The following is a 21,262-nucleotide window of genomic DNA, read 5'->3' on the forward strand; positions in this document are numbered from 1 at the left end:
CGTCGCTGCTTGAGGCTCCATCACTGCAAGATCATTTCTTTCCTCTTTCATTTCGGGAAGCTGAAATTGTTCCCGGGATGAAGATGCTGCCAAGGGAGAAAGAAGAATAATTTTTAAAAAGATGAAACGGCTTCATTCCACCATGTATTATCTTAGCATCCCTCTCAAATCCAAGCCTTTCATGCTTCCCCAACGGATCTCAGTCAACATCTCCAACCACATCAGGAGCCACCTCTGACTCCAGGTAAGGGAATCCTCGAACCCAAACCCTTCACTTACTGCTCTTCTTCTTCCAGCAATAAAAGGCAAATGGAACCAGCAGGATTATAAGAGGAATCGGTATCCAGGAATGTCTCCATATAGGATCTGAATCTTGGGTACCAACTGGTTTGACTAAGAAACAAAAAGGATGATTTAGTATTTCTGGGCAGAAGTCTGCCTTGTCCTTCAAGGTTTAGATCCTGTTAAATCTATAAATGAAGCTAGTTATGTGTGGGGCTAGTTAACAATCCCACAAAAGCCATTTGCCTTTCTCCAGGACTTCCTTTGTCCTTCCTAGTCTAACCTGTGGTGGTGGGATTTGCTTATGGCCTCACACCAGGGGTGAGATGCTACCGGTTCGCACCAGTTCAGGCAAACTGCTAGTAAAAAAAAAGCGAACCAGTAGTAAAAAAAAAAAAGCTACCAGTTCGGGCGAACCGCTAGTTAAAAAAAGCTACCGATTCGGCCAAATTGGTATTTCTGTCAATCAGCTGTGCGGCGCGATTTAGATCCACTAGAAAGCAGGAAATCCTGCTTTCTAGCAAATCTAAATTGCGCAGCACAACTGTTCCCCCCCCCCTCGCTGTTCAGCTTACCTTGTTAAACCTTTTCCCATGCAAAGCGTGTGTTTGGCGTGTATTCCGCATGTGCATTCACTCAGTGTGCGTTTGGCACGCACTGGGCATGCCCGGACAGCGAACCAGTGTCAATGTTAATCACACCCAATCTTCTTCCAACTGGCTCACCTGTGATGTTCACCCCCTTGCTCCAAGAAGACGTGACCCATCGGTTGCTTCTCTTTTCTTCATAACTGCAAGCAAATTCCCCACTGTGGTTGAACGAGGCATGAGGGATTCTCAGAGAGGCCCTTTGAAGATTATCCGTGTGTTCACTGGAATCTTTTTGAAGACCTTCTTCACTGGAGGTGATCTCTACCCCATCCTTGTAGAAATGGAACTTCTTCTCTGGATTGTCTCCTTCCGCTGAGCAGATGAAGACCAAGGGGTCACCTTCCTTCAGCCTCTGGGACAACGGATCCACCCTCAGCAGTGGAGAAGGGGGGACCTCTCAAGAAAGGTTCACAAGGAATATACCAGTGGTGAAATCCAGCAGGTTCTGACAGGTTCTGGAGAACCAGTAGTGGAAATTTTGAGTAGTTCGTAGAACCGGTAGTGGAAATTTTGAGTAGTTCGGAGAACCAGCAAATGCCACCTCTGGCTGGCCCTAGAGTGGGGTGGGAATGGAGATTTTGCAATATCCTTCCCCCGGAGTGGGATGGGAATGGAGATTTTGCAGTATCCTTCCCTTGCTACGCCCACTAAGCCACGCCCATAGACCCAGTAGTAAAAAAAATTGGATTTCACCACTGGAATATACATATATATCTCCTTGGACCTAAGGTAAGCAGTAATATTTTGGATAATGGAGATTAAAATAACTCTGTTGTTCTATTCTATTCTATTCTATTCTATTCTATTCTATTCTATTCTATTCTATTCTATTCTATTCTAATAGGGTTTTTCCTGGAGGCATTATTTATTTATCTATGGTTTTAATTGTTTGAGATTTATTTCAATGGGTTAATTTTTGAAAGGTTTATTGTGCGTTGTATTAGAATGAACATTAACAGTGCCCTTGATGTGACTATTGCTAGGCAAAAATTATTTCTCTTACCGACGAGTGAGAACACCAGCTGGTTACTGATGGGCCATCTTGTAGATGTTTCCTGGAACTTGCATAGACATATTATCTTTACTGGGTCTGACTTCAGATCTGCAGTCTTGAAAATCAAGGTACTTGTAGGCACGTGTTTATATTTGATTGTAAAATCTGATTGATCCTTGCAGTAGAAAAAGAACATTTCTGTCTGAGATCCCTCAGGGAGGGAGCATTTCAAGGGAATCTCTTCTCCTTTAATGATGGCGGTGTGCGGAAGAGTTGTGGACAGCCTGGGGGTCGGTAAAGATGAATCTGTCCGTCAACCAAAGGAAAGAAAGAGAAGCCATTGAGTCCTTCCTTCTGATCTCCTCCTGGAAACCAAATCTCTACATGAGAACATCCAACCCTATTCCCAGAATGGATCCCATGATCCCTAATCTGCTCCGGGAATTCTTCAATTCAGCAATACAAAATCACTCAGATTCGGGAAGATTTGGACTCCGACTGGGTAGTCTCAGGGGGAGAGACAGGGGCAGGTCTTGAGAATGTTATCTGGGATGAGTTTGATCCTGTGACCCCTGAGGACGTGGACAGGACTCTGGGTAGACTGAACGCGACCACTTGTTTATTGGACCCATGTCCTTCCTGGTTAGTACTGGCTTCCCGGGAAGTGACACGAGGCTGGCTCCAGGGGATTATAAACGCTTCGCTGAGTGAGGGTGACTTTCCCGCCGCCTTGAAAGAGGCGGTGGTGAGGCCTCTCCTCAAGAAGCCTTCCCTGGACCCGGCAATGTTGGTAAATTATCGTCCGGTCTCCAATCTTCGCTTTGTTGCGAAGGTTGTTGAGAGTGTGGTCGCGCAACAGCTCCCCCAGCACCTGGATGAAACGACGTATCTGGATCCGTTCCAGTCGGGCTTCAGGCCCGGGTACAGCACGGAAACGGCATTGGTCGCGTTGGTTGATGATCTCTGGAGGGCTCGGGACAGGGGGTGCTCCTCTGTCCTGGTCCTGTTAGATCTCTCAGCGGCTTTTGATACCATCGACCATGGTATCATGCTGCACCGGTTGGAAGAGTTGGGGGTGGGAGGCACTGTGTTGTGGTGGTTCTCCTCCTTTCTCTCTGACCGGTCGCAGTCTGTGTTGACAGGGGGACAGAGGTCGACCCCGAGGCCCCTCATATGTGGGGTGCCGCAAGGGTCGGTCCTCTCGCCTCTCCTGTTCAACATTTATGTGAAGCCGCTGGGCGAGATCATCCGTGGTTTCGGGGTGGAGTACCATCAGTACGCTGACGACACCCAGCTGTACATCTCCACCCCGGATCACCCCAACGATGCCCTTGAAGTGATGTCCCGGTGCCTGGAGGCCGTACGGATCTGGATGGGGAGGAACAGGCTCAGGCTCAACCCATCCAAGACTGAGTGGCTGTGGTTTCCGACGTCCCGATATAGTCAGTTGACGCCATCACTGACTATTGGGGGCGAATCATTGGCCCCCACGGAGAGGGCTCGCAACTTGGGCGTCCTCCTGGACTCACGGCTGTCTTTAGAAGAGCACTTGACGGCCGTGACCGGGAGGATTTTTCATCAGGTTCGCCTGATTCGCCAGTTGCGTCCCTTTCTGGATCGGGACTCTTTACGCACGGTCACTCATGCCCTTGTCACCTCCCGCCTGGACTATTGCAACGCTCTCTACATGGGGCTCCCCTTGAGGAGCACCCGGAGGCTCCAACTGGCGCAGAGTGCGGCCGCGCGGGTGGTAATGGGAGCGACATGGCGTTCCCATGTAACACCTCTCCTGCGCGAGCTGCACTGGCTCCCGGGTGCGCTTCAAGGTTTTGGTTACCACCTTTAAAGCGCTCCATGGCTTAGGACCCGGGTACTTGCGGGACCGCCTACTACCACCAATAGCCTCCCACCGGCCGGTACGCTCCCATAGAGAGGGGCTCCTCCGGGTGCCGTCAGCCAAACAATGCCGACTGGCGGCCCCCAGGGGGAGAGCCTTCTCTGTGGGGGCACCTACTATCTGGAACGAGCTCCCCCCAGAGATACGGAGGATCCCGGATCTGCGCACCTTCCGCCGCGCCTTAAAGACCTTACTATTTCACCAGGCCGGCCTGGCCTAATTTTCCCCCTCTCTTATAAAAGATTTTTAAAATTTTAAATATTTTTTAGTATTTATATATTCAATTTTAAATTGGTTTTAAAAGTTTGGGGTTTTAAATTTGTCGGGGCCAAAATTATTTAATTTGATTTTATTCTATCTTTTAAATTTTGTATTGTATGTGTTTTTATTGTTTGGCTGTGCACCGCCCTGAGTCCTTCGGGAGTAGGGCGGTATAGAAATCTAATAAATAAATAAATAAATAAATAAAATACATTTTCTCTGCAATTGCAACATTCAGTACATCCAGATTCCTCAGGCCTCCTTCTGTGTCATGTCCAATTATGCCATTCCAATTTATCTCATCTCACCCGAATGGCTTCTTCAAGCTCCTTGGAGGTCAGATTCTTTTCTCCTCAGAGTGGAACTTCCTACAAGAGCTGTGATCTCTAGAGCAGAGGTCTGCAACCTTAAATACTCCAAGAGCCATTTGGACCCGTTTCCCACAGAAAAGAAAACACCGGGAGCCACAAAACCTGGGTGGGCATGGCCAACTTGATGTCACTCACTTCCACCAGTCACATGACACCCCCCCCCAGTCACGCCTACCCAGCCGGTCATTAGGGCAGAGAATCAGTTGTTAAAAAACACCGGGAACCACAAAATCCTTTTGACATCTCTCTCTCCCCCCCCCTCCCTCCCTCCCTCCCTCCCTCTCTGTATCTCTCTCTGTCTCTCTCTCTCTCTCCCCCTCTCTCTGTATCTCCCTGTCTCTGCCCTGGCTGCTTCTCCATCCCCCACCGTCACCCTTACCTTCTCAGGCCAAGTGTTCTGATGGGCTGTTGTGGCTCCGTTACCTGAGCCTGTGTCATCATCAGGAGAGGACTCCGAGAGTGAAGGGGAGGAGTTGGCAAGGCCTCTCTCTCCAGGACCCTCCTCTCTGGCAATGCCTTCAGTGTCCGCCAAAGGGCAAGAGATAGGGCCGGGGCCAAGCACGTCCACGCAGCCACAGATGGAAAGTGATGTGGTTAATGAGTCTTGGCTGGATCCACGCCAGCGTCGCAGAGATAAGCGCGCGCAACAGAAGAAAGGGCGTGCCCGAGATTAGGCTGAGTCACTGGACCACACCCCACAGGATATAAAAGGGAGCGTGGTGGCCAGTCAAACCTTGTGACGAACAAAGCTGAAAGCTTCCACGCCATTCTGCATTGCCGGACTTTTGCTTTAAGACTTTGCTGGAGTATCTCTGGACTTGATTTAATTCCATAATTATTGAGCTGCTTTCCTTTGACGTATCAGAAGTGGGGAGAAGTTATCTCTCCTCTTTATAAATAATAAACTCTTGGCAGGCAGCCACTAGGTTGTTGCCATGTTCCGTTATCATAAGGAAAAGGATTTTGCCGGCTGGTTTGGTCTTTAACTCCTGAACATCTGTTGGTGTGTGTGCCTGGGGTTGGGGACAGAACACGGGCAACAACACCAGGTGAGGAGTGACTGAGAGGGGAGGGCGAGGGGCGAGGCCAGCCAGTGGTGGAATCACCTGACAGGGAGCCACAACAGAGGTCCCAAAGAGCCACACATGGCTCCAGAGCCGCAGGTTGCTGACTCCTGCTCTAGAGCTTCTCCTCCAAGAAACATCCTGCAATGTCCATCTTTCAATCAAATGTTCATCCTCTTCTGAACCCTCTAAAACACTAAACCGCAAATTTATCAGTGCCCACTTAATAGCATCTCTGACTGGCCTTGTTGTCTTGGGCTTCAGGATTAACTTCCTGTATCTTCTCTGGGCTTGGCAGATCATGCTCCACGTTATTTTGGGAGAAGAACTTGAGGGGGACATTTTTCCAAGGAAACTACTTAGATTCATCAGGATCACGGCCATCTACAGATGCCTCCTGAAGAGGCTGGATCCACCCTTTCCACCAACCCAAGTGGAAAAGAACAGCCAATCAGCTACGTACACAGAGATGGATTTTTTTTTTCTCCTTCAGCATCTCTCATTGGGCTTTCGGTTTCATTTCAACTTCTCCTGACGACAACAATGGCAGTCTACTTATCAGAAATAGAAGCAAAGTTTGCATGAAAGTCTCTTACCTGCTCCCAGGAGGATCCTTGAAAAGACTGAAAGAGAGAAGGAGGGAAGGTGGAGTTAAGAGAAGGAGAGACGATTCCAGGCTCTGCAAGACTTTCATCCCTACCATCTCACCCGAATCTTCTTCCCTGAATAGATTCAGCAGACGAGATGAAGGAGGAGGAAGAAGGTGCCTTCTCCCACCCATGTTCTGGCCATTGGGGGGTGGGTGGGTGATAAGAGTTCCCAGACCATCCTTACCATAGTTGGAATTACCATTAAGAACAGAAATGTGGTCCAGGAGGACTTTCTCTCTGAAGTTCAGCTGTTCTGATGTCTTCAGTTCTCAATCATTTGAGAAGAGCAGGTGGGAGAAAAAGGGAGGCTCCTCATACTCAACACCCTTCACTGCGACCCACAGAATGACCCACTTTCATTTCCCCAACTTCCTTTCTCTTCTATTGAAAATGAAGCTGCAGTTTTGGGCCTTCTTCTGGGTTTTTTTCGGTGGGACGAAGAGAGATTGCTCTTCATCCCCTCCCTCAATGCCCCTTAGTTGAGATGGTTGTGAATCAAGAGAACTGGGGATTCAATTGATGGGAGGAGAGGCAAGAAAATACCCCGTGGCTCATATTATTCCCCACCAAGAAAGCTCGATTTTCCTGAGAAGGATCTAGAAGAAGAAAAGGAGTTGGGAATAAAGCAACCAGCTCTTCGGTGAGGCTAAGAGTCAGACTTAGATGGAGGAAGAAGTAGGAAGTCCCAAACCTATCATCCAAGGGATGGTCTCCATCTTCACTTCAGAATTTCTGGGCAGCTGGTCTTGGCCTCTCCGTCACTCTCGTCTTCTTTCTCCAGAGTGATTCAAACCTGCAGCTTCTCTTGAGTCAGTCCTCCAACTCAAGGACCAAGGCAGGAACTGCGTCATTCCACCAGCCCATCTCAACGCCCCGGCCCCCTTCACCACACCAAAGCCTTCCTCTGTGCAGCTACTCTCTGTCCCCATTCTCCTGGCCTCTCTTGCACCCAAAGAGAATTTGAAATAAAAATTGTTCTGCTCTTTTGCAAGGACTAAACGCCATCTCTGTCTTTCCGGTTTGATCAGCTCCACTTCTTGTCCTAAGCCACGCCTCGTGGATCCACAGACAGATAGAATAAAACATATGATAAAAGTATTAATTATGAACAAAATAAATTTGCAAAAAGCAATTTGTTCTGCAAATTTTTTTTTTTTTTTGAAATTGTTGTTTGTGTCTAAAACACCAGAATTACTATCTTCTTTGTGATGGATTTGAAGCACACTAAAACTATCATCTCATTTCAGTAAAGAGTTAAAATTTGTTCCTAGGAGATATCTCCAAGAACTTTGGAATTGAGGCACAAAATATCCTAAACTAGTAAATCAAAAGAATAATTGTTTTTAAAAATGATTTTATCCAGAGTAGAGTGAATGTAGGGATCCAGAAACCGTTCTTGATAAAACCTCTGAATCTGCTCTTGAATTACATTCTGGATTTTACAATGATTCGAAGAAGGGACCCCACCCAGGTTCCTCCCGGTTCGGCTGAGCCAGTAGCAGTGACGATATGACGTCACTGAACCAGTTCTGCCCACCCCCCACCCACCCTAGCCCCCCGCATTATTCTTACCTTTTATTTGGTCCCACCCCCAATCTATTGCTGCCTCCTGAGTCCCAGCTGATGGCTAGAGGGGAAAAAACTGTTTAAACTCTTCAAAGGGCCGCCCCACAGCTGATCAGTGTTAAAAGAAAACAAATGAGTAGACCAGTGCCTGCAAAAATAAATGGGTAGACCAGTGCCTGCAAAAAATAAATGGGTAGACCAGTGTCTGAAAAAATACATGAGTAGATCAGTGCCTGCAAAAAATAAATGGGTAGACCAGTGCCTGCAAAAAATAAATGGGTAGACCAGTGCCTGCAAAAAATAAATGGGTAGACCAGTGCCTGCAAAAATAAATGGGTAGACCAGTGCCTGCAAAAATACATGAGTAGATTGGTATAGCTCTGCAAGCAGTTAAAAGCCTAGTAGACCAGTATCTCTGCTAAAACCTAAATAATTGTCACATGAGCATCAAGCCACGCCCACAAAATAAGCCATGCCCACAGAACCAGTAGTAAAAAAATTTAGAACCCACCCCTTCCTGAAGGTCACCCTGTTGGAAGAAAGACTGGGCGACAACACAAACTACGCTTGAATTATCCGTTAGGAGAACAACTTGCCTAAATTGGATTGGTTACTCTGGAGGAACAGAGTGGCTTCCAGAAAGAATACACAGATAGTCCTCGCTTAGCACCTGAGTCATACAGCAACTATTCACACTTACGACGGTGAGGAACCAATCCTCCCATTTAAAACCTTCCACAAAGCAAAGCAAAGCAAAGCAGAAGTTACATCTTAAACACAGTCACCTTTTCACTTAGTGACAGTCTTGCTCAACGGCTGATCCAATCATAGTCCTTCAATTTGGACTACCTGTATCCTGCTCAGATGAAGGGTTCGTTGGGTCCTTTCTTCATATTATTATAAATCCAAACCTTAATTCAAGAGTGGATTCGTGGATTTAATCGAGAATGTCTTGGGATCACCACATTACTCAAACTAAAATCATTTTAGAGACTCACGAATGAAGGCGAATATCCGTGTCCCAGGATAATGTCGCATTTTAAAGATTATTTGTTTTTTATTTACTAGTCCAGGATATTTTTGTCCCCTGATTCCAAGATACATAATATAAGATGGTAGAAACAAACCAGTGATTTTCAGAACTGTTTTAGCAGAACTCGTTGATTTTTTTCTCCCAGAATTAAATTTTTCATAAATAATCGATTATCCTTCGCTTTATTCTGTGTGTCTGTGGCTCCACGATGGAAATGGGTGGTTTAGGAGGAGCAATGCAGCTGATGAGGTCAGGCCCCCAGGGAGGGGTTTGGGCCTTGCAAAAGGAAAGAACAACATGGCTTCTTGGCTTTCACACCTCCCACCTCACCGGATGGCTATTTTTTGTTTAATTTTATGTTTCATTCTCTTTGGGTACAAGAGAGGTTAGGAAGATGGGCACACTGAGCTGCAGCAGAGAGAAAGGCTTTGGTGTGGTGAAGAAGGCCGGGGAGCCGAGCTGCGTCTTGAGCTGATGGGCGTGGGTGTGATGTCCTTGGTGGGGATGACGCAGTTCCTGCTTTGGCCGTTGAGTTGAAGGACTGACTCAAGAGAAGCTGCAGCTCTTCGTCTCTCTGGGGAAGGAAGACGAGGGTGACGGAGGCCAAGACCGGCTTCCCAGGAATCCTGAAGTGAAGATGGGGACCATCCCTTGGATGACAGGTTTGGGGCCTCCTCCTTCCTCCTCCTCCTCACTCCCATCTAAATCTAATTCTCCTTCTTTCCTGTGCCCAAGATCACTCGGTGATCTGTCCCGTTGCCTGGAGGCCGTGCGGATCTGGATGGGGAGAAACAGGCTCAAACTCAACCCCTCCAAGACTCAGTGGCTGTGGCTTCCGGCGGCCCGGTATAGTCAGCTGTCACCATTGCTGACAATTGGGGGTGAAACCTTGGCCCCCACAGAGAGGGCTAGCAAATTGGGTGTCCTCCTGGATGCATGGCTGTCTTTGGAAGATCATATGACGGCCGTGGCCAGGGGAGCTTTTCATCGGGTTCGCCTGATACACCACTTGCGTCCCTTTCTGGACCGGGATGCCTTGCGCACAGTCACTCATGCCCTCGTCACGTCACGTCTGGACTACTGCAACGCTCTCTACATGGGGCTCCCTTGAAGAGCACTCGGAGGCTCCAGCTGGTCCAGAATGCGGCCGCGCGGGTGGTTATGTGTGTAACCCATGTAACACCTCTCCTGCGTGAGCTGCACTGACTTCCGCTGGTCTTCCGAGTGTGATTCAAGGTGTTGGTTAGCACCTTTAAAGCGCTCCATGGCTTAGGACCGGGGTATATACAAGACCGCCTTCTGCCAACAACAACCTCCCACCGGCCAATACGCTCCCACAGAGAGGGGCTCCTCAGGGTGCCGTCGGCCAAACAATGCCGACTGGCGACACCCAGGGGGAGAGCCTTCTCTGTGGGGGCACCTGCCCTCTGGAATGAACTGCCCCTAGAGCTTCATCTTAGCCCTGACCTGCACACTTTTCGCCGCGCCCTTAAGACCCTTCTGTTTCAGCAAGCCGGACTGTCCTAATATGAATTTTTAATGGGTGTATGTGTGTTTTAAATTGATGGCCAAACTTAATATATCTGGTTTTAAATTTTATAAATTCATGTGTTTTAATATGGCTGTACACCGCCCTGAGTCCCTCGGGAGAAGGGCGGTATAGAAATTTAATAAACTTAAACTTAAACTCGACACTCGCATCCTTCTCTTCTAGATCCTTCTGAAAAATTCACTGCTTCCTTCTCCCTTCAGAGTTCTTGCTTGGATCAATCTCCTCCTGGGTAGAAGTCACAAAATGTCATATGGGAAAGTATGGTTAGATGCAGCTCTTCTGCAAGCAAGCAAAGTTACCTTGATGATAACCTTCTGTAGCTTTCTCTTATGATGATGGCTTTGTTGTGGTGATCCATTCAGTCGTCTCCGACTTTTGGCGATTTTATGGACCAGGTCTCTCCACATCTTTTGATATTGCTCTGTTTCTTTGAGTTGTTCTATGCTTTGAAGGTGTCCAACTATTGTGGGTTTTTTTTGGTGGTCTGGTTTCCTTTTACCGATAACCACCTCCTGTTAGATGAAGCTGAAGCTGTCTATAAAGGAGAATATTTGTAGCTCAGGATTGAAATGAGGGGTCCTTGGTGCTCGCTGAGCTTGGTTCTTTTCTTGCAGACATTTCATGACCCAACTAGGGAACGTCATCAGTGGTGGAGGGGAGGGGAGTTTGAGGAAATGTCGAGCACTGATGACGTTACCTAATTTGGATAATGAAACGTCTGCAAGAAAACAACCAAGCTCAGAGAGCACCAAGGACCCTGCAAGAAAGCCGTCATCCTATCTCTTGCAGTGAATAGTAGGAGTGTAGGAGACCTCCTATTTCCACCTTCTGCTCCTACAGAATACAGAAAAACAGAATTGGAAGGGACCTTGGAGGTCTTCTATTCCACCCCCTGATCCAAGTAGGAGACCCTAAACCTTTTCAGTCAAATTCAGGCAACTTACAAATTACTGGGGGAAATGGACCATCTTTTTATTTATTTGCATAAGGGATCAAAGGTGGTTGTCTCTCAAAGTGATTACTTTAATTTACATGAATTTAATGTATGGGTTATCAAGGTTTTAAATTTTTATTTAAAGGTTTTAAATTATTGGGGTTTTAAATTTGTTCAGCCAAATTATTTAATTTGTTTTATTCTATTTTAAATTTTGTATTTATGTGTTTTATTCTATGGCTGTTCACCGCCCTGAGTCCTTCGGGAGTAGGGCGGTATACAAATTCAATAAAATAAATAAATAAAAAATAAAAGGTATTTTTATCCCAGTTCTGAAATTGGAGGGTTTCTTTTAAAAAGTCTCCCATTTCTATGAAATGTAAACCCAATCTTCTTTTCCCTCAAAATCTACTGGCTTTTAGTCCCGTTTTCAAGGTCTCTCTGTATAATGACTTCTCCTTCAGTCTTCCATTTTGAATTTTCCCCCCTTCTTCTTTCTTTTATGCTCGGGGGAGCCCCATTACGGAAACAGAAACTACCAGTTTTGCACAGAGATCTGAAGAGATTTTTTTATATTTTGTTTAAGCCACTTTTGTTTCTTTTCTCTTTCAGTTCTTTTGTGGATGAACCTGGGAGCAGGTAAGACCGATGCTTGTGCAGACTTTCTCCTCAGCCATGCAATGCTAGATTGGGATGGTTGCTGCCTGTGAAGGAGAGAGAGGTCGAAATGCAGGAGGAGGAAAAATGGCAGAAAGTGGAGGGGGAGTTAAAAAGGCTATCGGCCTAGAATCCCTATGTAGCCACAAGCAAACTAAGTCCAAACTCCCTTGAGTGCTGTTGTCCCTTATCTAACTCTAACCGAGTGCTGGCTGTTAGTTGAGAAGATTCTTATGCATAGGCTTTTAGCAATAAATCAGTTTAATTGGATCTTCGGGTGTAGACCTCTTTGTAATGCCTGATACAAAATATTGCAATACCCAAAGCCAAAATATAAATACACAAGGGGAACCTTGTCCCCTTCTGCATTTGTGATCATTTTTTTTTTTTTTGGTTTGGTGTGGGTACAATCCCATCTCCAGAGAGCCATTTGGTCCAGCGGTTAAGCTACTAGGTTAGAAAGTGGGAGACGTGTGAGTTCTAGCTGTGCCTTAAGCACGAAAGCTGGCTGGGTGACTTTGGGCCAATCACCAGGAGACGGTGAGTTCTAGTCCCACCTTCGGTACAAAAGCCATCTGGGTTATTTTGGACCCGTCTCTTTTTTTCTCTCTCTCAGTCCAACCTACCTCACAAGATTGTTGTTGCAGGGAAAATAGGAGGTGGAAGGTGGATATGTTTGCCTTCTTGAATTATTTGTAAAAACAATAAATAAGATATAAATAAATTAGATCGATAGATACAGAGATAGATAGATACAGAGATAGATAGATAGATAGATAGATAGATAGATAGATAGATAGATAGATAGATAGATAGAGACATACATACATACATACATACTCGTGGTGAAATGTAAAATTTGTTACTACCGATTCTGTGGGCGTGGCTTGGTGGGTGGATGGGGTAATGTGACTGGGTGGGCGTGGCCAACTTTTTTAAAAAAACTTTTAAAAGCATTTTTTCTACAACCTCTTTGGCCGAAGAGGTTGTAAAAAATGCTTTTAAAAGGCTCCGACGATCCTAGCTGAGTCGCACGATCATCAGAGGCTTTTTTAAAAAAAACTTTTAAGCAAATTTTTTCTACAACCTCACATGACCCCAGTAGAATACAACGGTCATAAGTAGGAGTCAGTTGAAATTATTGGTCTAGAATACAGACATGGTTGGAGGAAATGTTACACAAACCTATAGAATTAAAACCAGAGGTTTTTTTTTTTTTTATTGGGTATTCTGCCAGAGAGATATAGTAAAGAAGATGTGTATTTAATTATACATATAATAAAAGCTGCAAGAATTGTATTTGCGCAAAATCGGAAGACAGAAGAAATCCCATCAGAAAGTGAAGTAACAAAAAAGATTTCAGACTGTGCGGAAATGAATAGATTAACTTTAAAAATAAAAGAATTTCGGTGAATTTCAAGACATGGAGAAGATTTTATGAATGGTTAGAAAAAAAAATATGAATAAAAAATGATAGATAAATGAGAGAGATCATAGGAAGGTAAATGATGGAGAGAACAAAAAAAGAAATAGAAACCCAGAAGACACCAGAGTAAATGGAAAAGGGGGAGGGGGGGAAAGAAAGAAGAGTATAAGTACAAATGTACAATTATAATAATAAAAGTGACAGATTGGGTAAAAATGAAAAGAAATTGGAAAAAAAGTATATATTATTAGAATATTGGAGTTGCTCGGATACTAAAGAGGGAATATATTCCACAATAAAGAAGAAAGAAAGGAGAGAGGAACAGAGGGGATGAAGAGGAGAGGAATGGAAGAAAGGGGAAAGGAGGGAAAGAAAGGGCAGGGGAGAGGAGAGGAGTAGAAGAGAAGGAGAGAAAGGGGGAAAAGTGGGGAGGAGCGGGGGAAAGGAAGGGGAAGGAGGAAGGAGGAAGGAGAGGAGGAGGAAGAAAGTAGGAGAGGAGAGGAGGGAGAGAAGGGAAAGGAAGAAGAAGGAGAAGAAGGTCTGTGTGAAATGAGGGAAAAGAAAAGGTAGAAGAGCAGCCCCGAATGCAATTAACGTGTCTTATTTGTATGCTCTCTTTAGGAAAATACGTATATGTATGATTACTTGTGTATAAGAAAATGTACATTTACATTATTTGTATAAGAAATAAAAATTAATTTTTTTTCAATAAATAAATGTTAGTCAGTTGCCAAGCCTCTGAATTTTGATCCCTTGACCGTGGGGAAGCTACAACCGTTGCAAATATGAAAAATGGTCGTAAATCACTTTTTCCAGTGCTGTTGTACCTTTGAACGGTCAATAAACGAATGTGTCAGCTTTCGAGGTCGTCTCAAATAAATTGCATTTCAAACAAAGTCTTTGAAGTAAAACTCCCATTTATTAAGCACGACATTCTGAATCCGACTCCAATTGCAGCCAACACTGACTTCCAGACCCAAAACCCTCCCTTTCCGTTCCCCACTCCCCTGCACTCATTGGCCATCTTCCAAGCCACTCTACCTCTAATCTACTGCTCCAGCTCAAAGGAATTTCCCCCCTCCCATCCCATCTCCTAGGGGATATTATCTCCAGGTGAAAAGTCAAACGTCCCTTTCCAGATGCCTCCGCTTCTTCTTCCTATGTCAGCACTAGAGTAAATGCAGCTTGAAGTGCTGACAGAATGGACTACCTGCATTTCTAAGAAGTCTATTTTGAATTAAAAAGTCTGTGCGGAGAAATTGAAAGAGGTCAGTGGAAAATTGATTCCCGGAGAGGGTGAAAAAAGGGAGATCTAAATGATTTCTATCTCCTTCGCAGATTCACGGACAGGTTCATCTCCGGCAACTTCAAGACTGTCCTTCTTTCCTCCACACAGCATTTTTGTCCAAGGAGAGGAGATGACCTTGAAATGTTCAGTTCCAGACACACATCGGCTACAGATTTTCTTTTTCCGTTGTAAAAATGAGTCCGGTTCTCCCATCCTGGAAAAAGCTCATCAGAGAAATACTTGGAATATCAGCACCGCACATCTGAATGAAACCCGGAAGCTTATTTGCAGCTGCTGGTCAAAATCCCACACTGGAACAGGGACAAAATGGTCCTATTCTCCACAAAGTGATTCCAGAGAGTTCTTGGTTGTTGGTAAGAGAGTTCCTTATTGCTAGAATTCATTGTTTAAGGACTGAAAATACACCGTGAACTAACATCACCAATACCTTACTAATATATCACTAACCAATCCCAACAGAAACAGAGTAAAAAGAATAACAGAATAACAGAGACGGAAGGGACCTCGGAGGTCTTCTAGTCCAACTCCCTGCTCAGGCAGGAAACCCTCTACCATTTCAGACAAGTGACTCAGGGGTGAAATTCAGCAGGTTCTGACAGGTTCTGGAGAACCGGTAGTGGAAATTTTAAATCATTCAGAGAACCAGCAAATGCCTGCTTTGGCTGGCCCCAGAATGGGGTGGGAATGGAGATTTTGCAATATCCTTCCCCTGCCACGCCGACCAAGCCACGCCCACAGAAACGGTATGGAAAAAATTTGAATTTCACCCCCAAAGTGACTGCATCTAATAATTACCTTTTTATGTTTACATATTTAGCATGTTCTCTAATGTTGCTCACAGACATGGAGTCTCAATTTAATATTCAAATATTACATATATAATGTTTTTTTTTTTAAAAAAAAAACCACGGTTATGGCATAAACAATTAAAAAGAGATTGAAAAAAGTGCTAAAATAGGAAATAGAATATATGTAAGTTTAAAGAATGTACCCTAAACTAACCTTTTCTTTTGACTATAGGAACAACTGTTGCTGTCATCTAAGTATCTGATACTTCAGGATTTCTGAAATACTAAAGGTGTGGCAGATCATCAGTTGCATAGAATAGAATAGAATAGAATAGAATAGAATAGAATAGAATAGAATAGAATAGAATAGAATAGAATAGAATAGAATAGAATAGAATAGAAGAGTTCTTTATTGGCCAAGTGTGATTGGACACACGAGGAATTTGTCTTTGGTACATACGCTCTCAGTGTACATAAAAGACAAGATACATTCATCAAGAATCATTAGAATAGAATAGAATAGAATAGAATAGAATAGAATAGAATAGAATAGAATAGAATAGAATAGAATAGAATAGAAGAGTTCTTTATTGGCCAAGTGTGATTGGACACACGAGGAATTTGTCTTTGGTACATACACTCTCAGTGTACATAAAAGACAAGATACATTCATCAAGAATCATTAGAATAGAATAGAATAGAATAGAATAGAATAGAATAGAATAGAATAGAATAGAATAGAATAGAATAGAATAGAATAGAAGAGTTCTTTATTGGCCAAGTGTGATTGGACACACGAGGAATTTGTCTTTGGTACATACGCTCTCAGTGTACATAAAAGACAAGATACATTCATCAAGAATCATTAGAATAGAATAGAATAGAATAGAATAGAATAGAATAGAATAGAATAGAATAGAATAGAATAGAATAGAATAGAATAGAATAGAATAGAATTCTTTATTGGCCAAGTGTGGTTGGACACACAAGGAATTTGTCTTGTTGCCTACGCTCTCAGTGTACATAAAAGATACATTCGTCAAGAATCATAAGGTACAACACTTAATGATAGTCATAGGGTACAAATAAGCAATCAGGAAACAATAAATACCAATATAAATCCTAAGGATACAAGCAACAAAGTTACAGTCATGCAGTCGTAAGTGGGAGGAGATGGGTGGTGGGAACGATGAGAAGATTAATAGTAATAGTAATGCAGATTTAGTGAATAGTTTGACAATGTTGAGGGAATTATTTGTTTAGCAGAGTGATAGCGTTTGGGGGAAAAACTGTCCTTGTGTCTAGTTGTTCTGGTGCGCAGTGCTCTATAGCCTCGTTTTGAGGGTAGGAGTTGAAGCAGTTTATGTCCAGGAGGATGCAAGGGGTCTGTAAATATTTTCACAGCCCTCTTTTTGACTCGTGCAGTATACAGGTCCTCCATGGAAGGCAGGTTGGTAGCCATTGTTTTTTTTCTGCGGTTCTAATGATCCTCTGAAGTCCGTGTCTGTCTTGTTGGTTTGCAGAACCAAACCAGACAGTTATGGAGGTGCAGATGACAGACTCCATCATTCCTCTGTAGAACTGGATCAGCAGCTCCTTGGGCAGTTTGAGCTTCCTGAGTTGGCACAGAAAGAACATTCTTTGTTGTGCTTTTTTGATGACGCTTTTGATGTTTAGGTGTCCATTTTAGATCTTGCGATACGGTGGAACCTACAAATTTGAAGGTCTCCTTCCCCGATTCCAGCAACCGTTCTTTGTATGTTTTAGCCTCCAGCCACCTAATCATCTTTGTTGCTCCTCTCTGCACTCTGTCTAGAGCCTCAACATCCTTTTTCGTACCGTGGCGACCAAAATTGGATTCAATATTCCCAGTGTGGCCTTACCAAAGTACCGTAGTATATAGCAAAGTATATACAAAGCAGTTTAAAAGAAAGCTGGGTATTTCTAGCCGACGAAGGATGTGATGTCCATCAAGAAAAGGAAGGATTTTTTAGTTTCTTGATCCAAGAGTCATTCATCCCTTCTGAAAAGCAGCAGCATTTTTCTTGTTGTTTTCACTCCAAGCCTGTCCCTAATCAAAATTTACTCCTCTGATCCAGAAAAGAAACTTCTCAGACTACTTAGCATAAATTGGACAGCCTGACGCCATTTTCATAAGCCAAATTCTCTTTACACCGACTGGGTTCATGAATTGGCTTCTGGTTAAAAGAGGAAGGAAGCCAGAACTCTTCATTGTTTCATCACTCCTGATGTTCCTTGGTGATCCCCTGATCCCTGTGAATCTTTCCCGCAGGGATCCCTCCTCCCCCGCTGCTAAAATTGGATCCTTTGTCCCAGAGAGAGAAGGAAGGGGACTGCCTGTTCCTCCTTTGCTCGGCTGAAGGAAGCCTCACCGAGAAGAAGTTCCATTTCTACAAGGATGGGGTGGAGATCACCTCCAGTGAAGAAGGCCTTCTGGAACCTTCCAGGGAACCCACAAATCCTCTTCAAAGGGCCTCTCTGAGAATCCCTCATGCCTCGTTCAGCCACAGTGGGGAATTTGCTTGCAGTTATGAAGAGAAGAGAAGCAACCGATGGGTCACGTCTCCTTTGAGTCAGGCGACAAACATCACAGTTGAGCCAGGTAGGAGGAGATTGGGATGTGGTTAAATCTTGAGACCATCATGAGAGGCTAAACTAGGAAGGAGAAAGAAAGTCCTGGAGAAAGAAAAATGGCTTTTGTGGGATTGTTAAGAAGCTCCACAGAGAGGTCCATGAAAAATGCAGAACTGAGTTTGATTAAAAAAGGGGGGGGGGCTTTTTCAATTGTAGATTTAATAGAATTTAAACCTTAAAGAAAAGAGCAAAATAAGATACTCTGCCAAGAAATACTAAATCATCCTTTTTGTTTCTTAGTCAAACCACTTGGTACCCAAGATTTAGATCCTATATGGAGATATTCCCGGATAACGATTCCTCTTATAATCCTGCTGGTTCCATTTGCCTTTTATTGCTGGAAGAAGAGGAGCAGTAAGTGAAGGCTTTGGGTTCAAGGGTTCCCTCACCTGGAGTCCTAGGTGGCTCCTGATGTGGTTGGAGATGTTGACTGAGAAGGGAAGAACCAGGCCTGGATTTGAGAGAGACAGGCAAACAATACACGAGGAAGATGGAAATAAACCATTTCATGTTTCTCTTTATTTTTATTGCTGCTTTGGAAGCATCTCCACCCAAGGAACAATCTCAGCTTGCAGAAAAGAAAGAGGAAGCAGGTGACCTTGGAATGATGGAGCCTCCAGCAGCAAGAGCAGCTACACCTTCCCCTGTCAAGGTAGCTGGTGGGATTAATGAGGGACTTAAACCCTGTCCAGAGGAAAGGTCTCTTCACAATGGAGAGTGAAGTTATGTTCCTTCAATCCCCACCAATGACTTAGAGTCATCCGACCGTCATTGTGTAGAGACGAGACGGACACAGATGGGCTGTAGAGTGCCTGAACGATGCTGTTGTAATGTTGGAAGATAGCTGGATTTTAACAATTTCAAGCTCTTTCCATGTTCAATTCTCTTGATCTCTGTGAATATCTGGTCTTAGTTTCTTGACTTGTTTGATTGCAAGCAAAGAATAAAGGCATTGTAGGACCTTGTAGTACAAATTATACGTTGGCCATAAAATTAAATGGTCTTGAAGCCCACAGAAAAATACAAACGGAAAGAAATATTTAAGAAGACTAAGCATCTTAGAAGCCGTTAAAGATTCTTCTAATATGGGGGGTGGGATTTTTAGGGGAATGTACTTGTGGGTTTGGCAAGAGCATCTCAACACCATCAGCAATCTGAGATAAGAAGCTAGACTGGGTCAGGACTGATGCCGAAGGTCAATCCTTCTTTTCCTTGATGGGCTGGCCATCTTTCTAGGCCCTAGCAGATATATCCATCTTATGTATTTCTAAAAATGCTGCAAAATGATGGAGAAATCCCATGTTTTAAATTTCTTCCTCATCTGCCGGCAGATTGAACAATGTCTTCTCTTTCCCTCACTTTCCCCAGGACTCTGAGGCCACCTACTGCAACATCCCGGACTTCTTCACTCCGTCTTCTCCTGGACGAACCAGGAAGAATCTTCTTACTCAAGAGAAAACAGGGAAGACATTGTACTGTAACCTTAATGTGTCTCAACTCAAAAAGAAGCAGCAAAATCATCCCTGATTGCAGCAAATTGTGCCTCTCTTGGTCCAGTCCCTTATTAGGCCTAAACATGGACATCACCCTTGAAGAGATGATGAGGGGCAACTGAGCTTCAGTTTACGGCAGAAGAGAAAACCCATCAAATAGGGAAAAATCCTGGGCATAATCTTATTCTAGGAGTCTGTCAGGGAATTGCACAGCCAGTGTTCCAAATGGAGTCAGAGACGCTGACACAAACTTGCAGTTTTATATAAATAAATATATTTTTCAACTACAGGTAGTACTTGACTTACAACAGGTCGTTTAGTGACCATCTGCTGTCACAACAGCACTGAAAAAAGTGACTCATGACAATTTTCCACACTTAAGGCCAATGCAGCATTCCCATGGTCACCTGACCAAAATTCAGAGGCTTGGCAAATGACTCATACTTATGACGGTTGCAGAGCCCCAGGGTCACGCGATCCCCTTTTGCGACTTTCTGACAAGCAAAGTCAGTGGGTAAGACAGATTCACTTAACAATCCTGTCATTAAATTAACAGTTGAAGCCAGTGGTGGGTTACTCCCGGTTCTCTCCGGTTCTTGCGAACCGGTAGTAAAAGTGGTGGGAGGCTCCGCCCACCTGCCCTGATGTCATATTTGGTTATCTGCGCATGCGCAGAAGCACTCACGAGTGAAGCGATCGCACACACTCCCGTTTTAAACCGGAAATAAAGGTGAATAGAACCCACCCGTGGTTGAAGCCATTCAGTTAAAAAATGCAGCAAGAAAGGTCGCAAAATGAGGCAAAATTCCCTTAACAAATGTCTCACTTAAAAACAGGCTCTATTGTGGTTGAATGTTGAGGACTCCCTAAATATATACAGCAAAAAATAAATAAAAAATAGGCAGGCTCAACAGGAGCTTTGTGAGGTAAATCACAGAGCACACAGAACTCACAGAAGAAAAAGGCGGGAAAAAAGGGAGCCTCCCCCTCCACACCCCAGGAACCAATCACAGCACAGATTGCCTCACGCAGGAGCAAGCAGTCTTCAATCAATCAACTATAAATGTGTGTTCTGGCTCTCTGCACAACCCCATGGAAATTTCATTTATCTTAACAGAGTCTCTATCTCAGTATAGACTTGAGCCTGCTGGGAAGATTTCCATTACAATTTCTTCTCTTCACAACATACCCTTTTTTAAATCTTCTTCATAACTGATACTTTAATTTACAGTGGCAATCTAATCATTCCCCTATATCCGTGATGGCGAACCTATGGCACGCGTGCCACAGGTGGCATGTGGAGCCATATCTGTGGGCACGCAAGCGTTGCCGTAGCTCAGCTGATTTTCGGGTCTTCCCGTCCCACTGGAAGTCAAGAAATGGGCCATTTCCAGCCTCTTGAGAGCCTCTAGGAGGGTGGGGAAGGCCGTTTTCACCCTCCCCAGCCTCCAAGAAAGCCTCTGGAGCCTGGGGTGGGCGAAAAATGGGACTACTGGGCCCACCGTGCCATCGCGTGCCAAAAGCAGGGGTCACACGGTGGGGTCGTGCGCATATGCATGGGGGCGGGGCGCTTTGAATTATGGGTGTGGGCATGCACCGTGGGGAAACCCTCCATTTCTGAATTTCCGAATTCACTTTCTGGTCTGGTTCTGGATGAGTCCATGATGGAGAGTGGAGGTC

General features: G+C 44.5%; 2 protein-coding genes across 2 annotated transcripts in view; one reads left to right on the forward strand and one right to left on the reverse strand.

The window, feature by feature from the left end:
• KIF4A (kinesin family member 4A) overlaps positions 1-13,849 on the reverse strand; it is a 133,752-nt gene extending 119,903 nt beyond the window's left edge. Inside the window, exon 1 of the mRNA XM_087891676.1 lies at positions 13,839-13,849. The gene's annotated coding sequence lies outside the window, so the exon portion shown is untranslated. The remainder of the gene's footprint in view (positions 1-13,838) is intronic.
• LOC132709904 (uncharacterized) lies at positions 2,181-19,911 on the forward strand. The gene is made up of 6 exons (XM_087891812.1): positions 2,181-2,220; positions 11,867-11,893; positions 17,728-18,057; positions 18,330-18,443; positions 18,632-18,741; positions 19,458-19,911. The coding sequence occupies exons 1-6, from the start codon at positions 2,181-2,183 to the stop codon at positions 19,614-19,616; spliced, it is 780 nt and encodes a 259-aa protein (XP_087747938.1). The 3' UTR covers positions 19,617-19,911.
• The last annotated feature ends 1,351 nt before the right edge of the window (positions 19,912-21,262 follow it).

This window comes from Pantherophis guttatus, chromosome 4, assembly GCF_059756535.1.
Source record: "Pantherophis guttatus breed Tessera chromosome 4, ASM5975653v1, whole genome shotgun sequence".
Taxonomy (NCBI): Eukaryota; Metazoa; Chordata; class Lepidosauria; order Squamata; family Colubridae; genus Pantherophis; species Pantherophis guttatus.

Bases quoted from the DNA above. Each gene is read 5' to 3' on its own strand.
- LOC132709904 (XM_087891812.1), top strand. From the start codon at position 2,181: ATGGCGGTGTGCGGAAGAGTTGTGGACAGCCTGGGGGTCG. The intron at 18,058-18,329 runs GTAGGAGGAGAT...TTTGTTTCTTAG, and splicing joins AAACATCACAGTTGAGCCAG to TCAAACCACTTGGTACCCAA. The intron at 18,444-18,631 runs GTAAGTGAAGGC...CTGCTTTGGAAG, and splicing joins TTGCTGGAAGAAGAGGAGCA to CATCTCCACCCAAGGAACAA.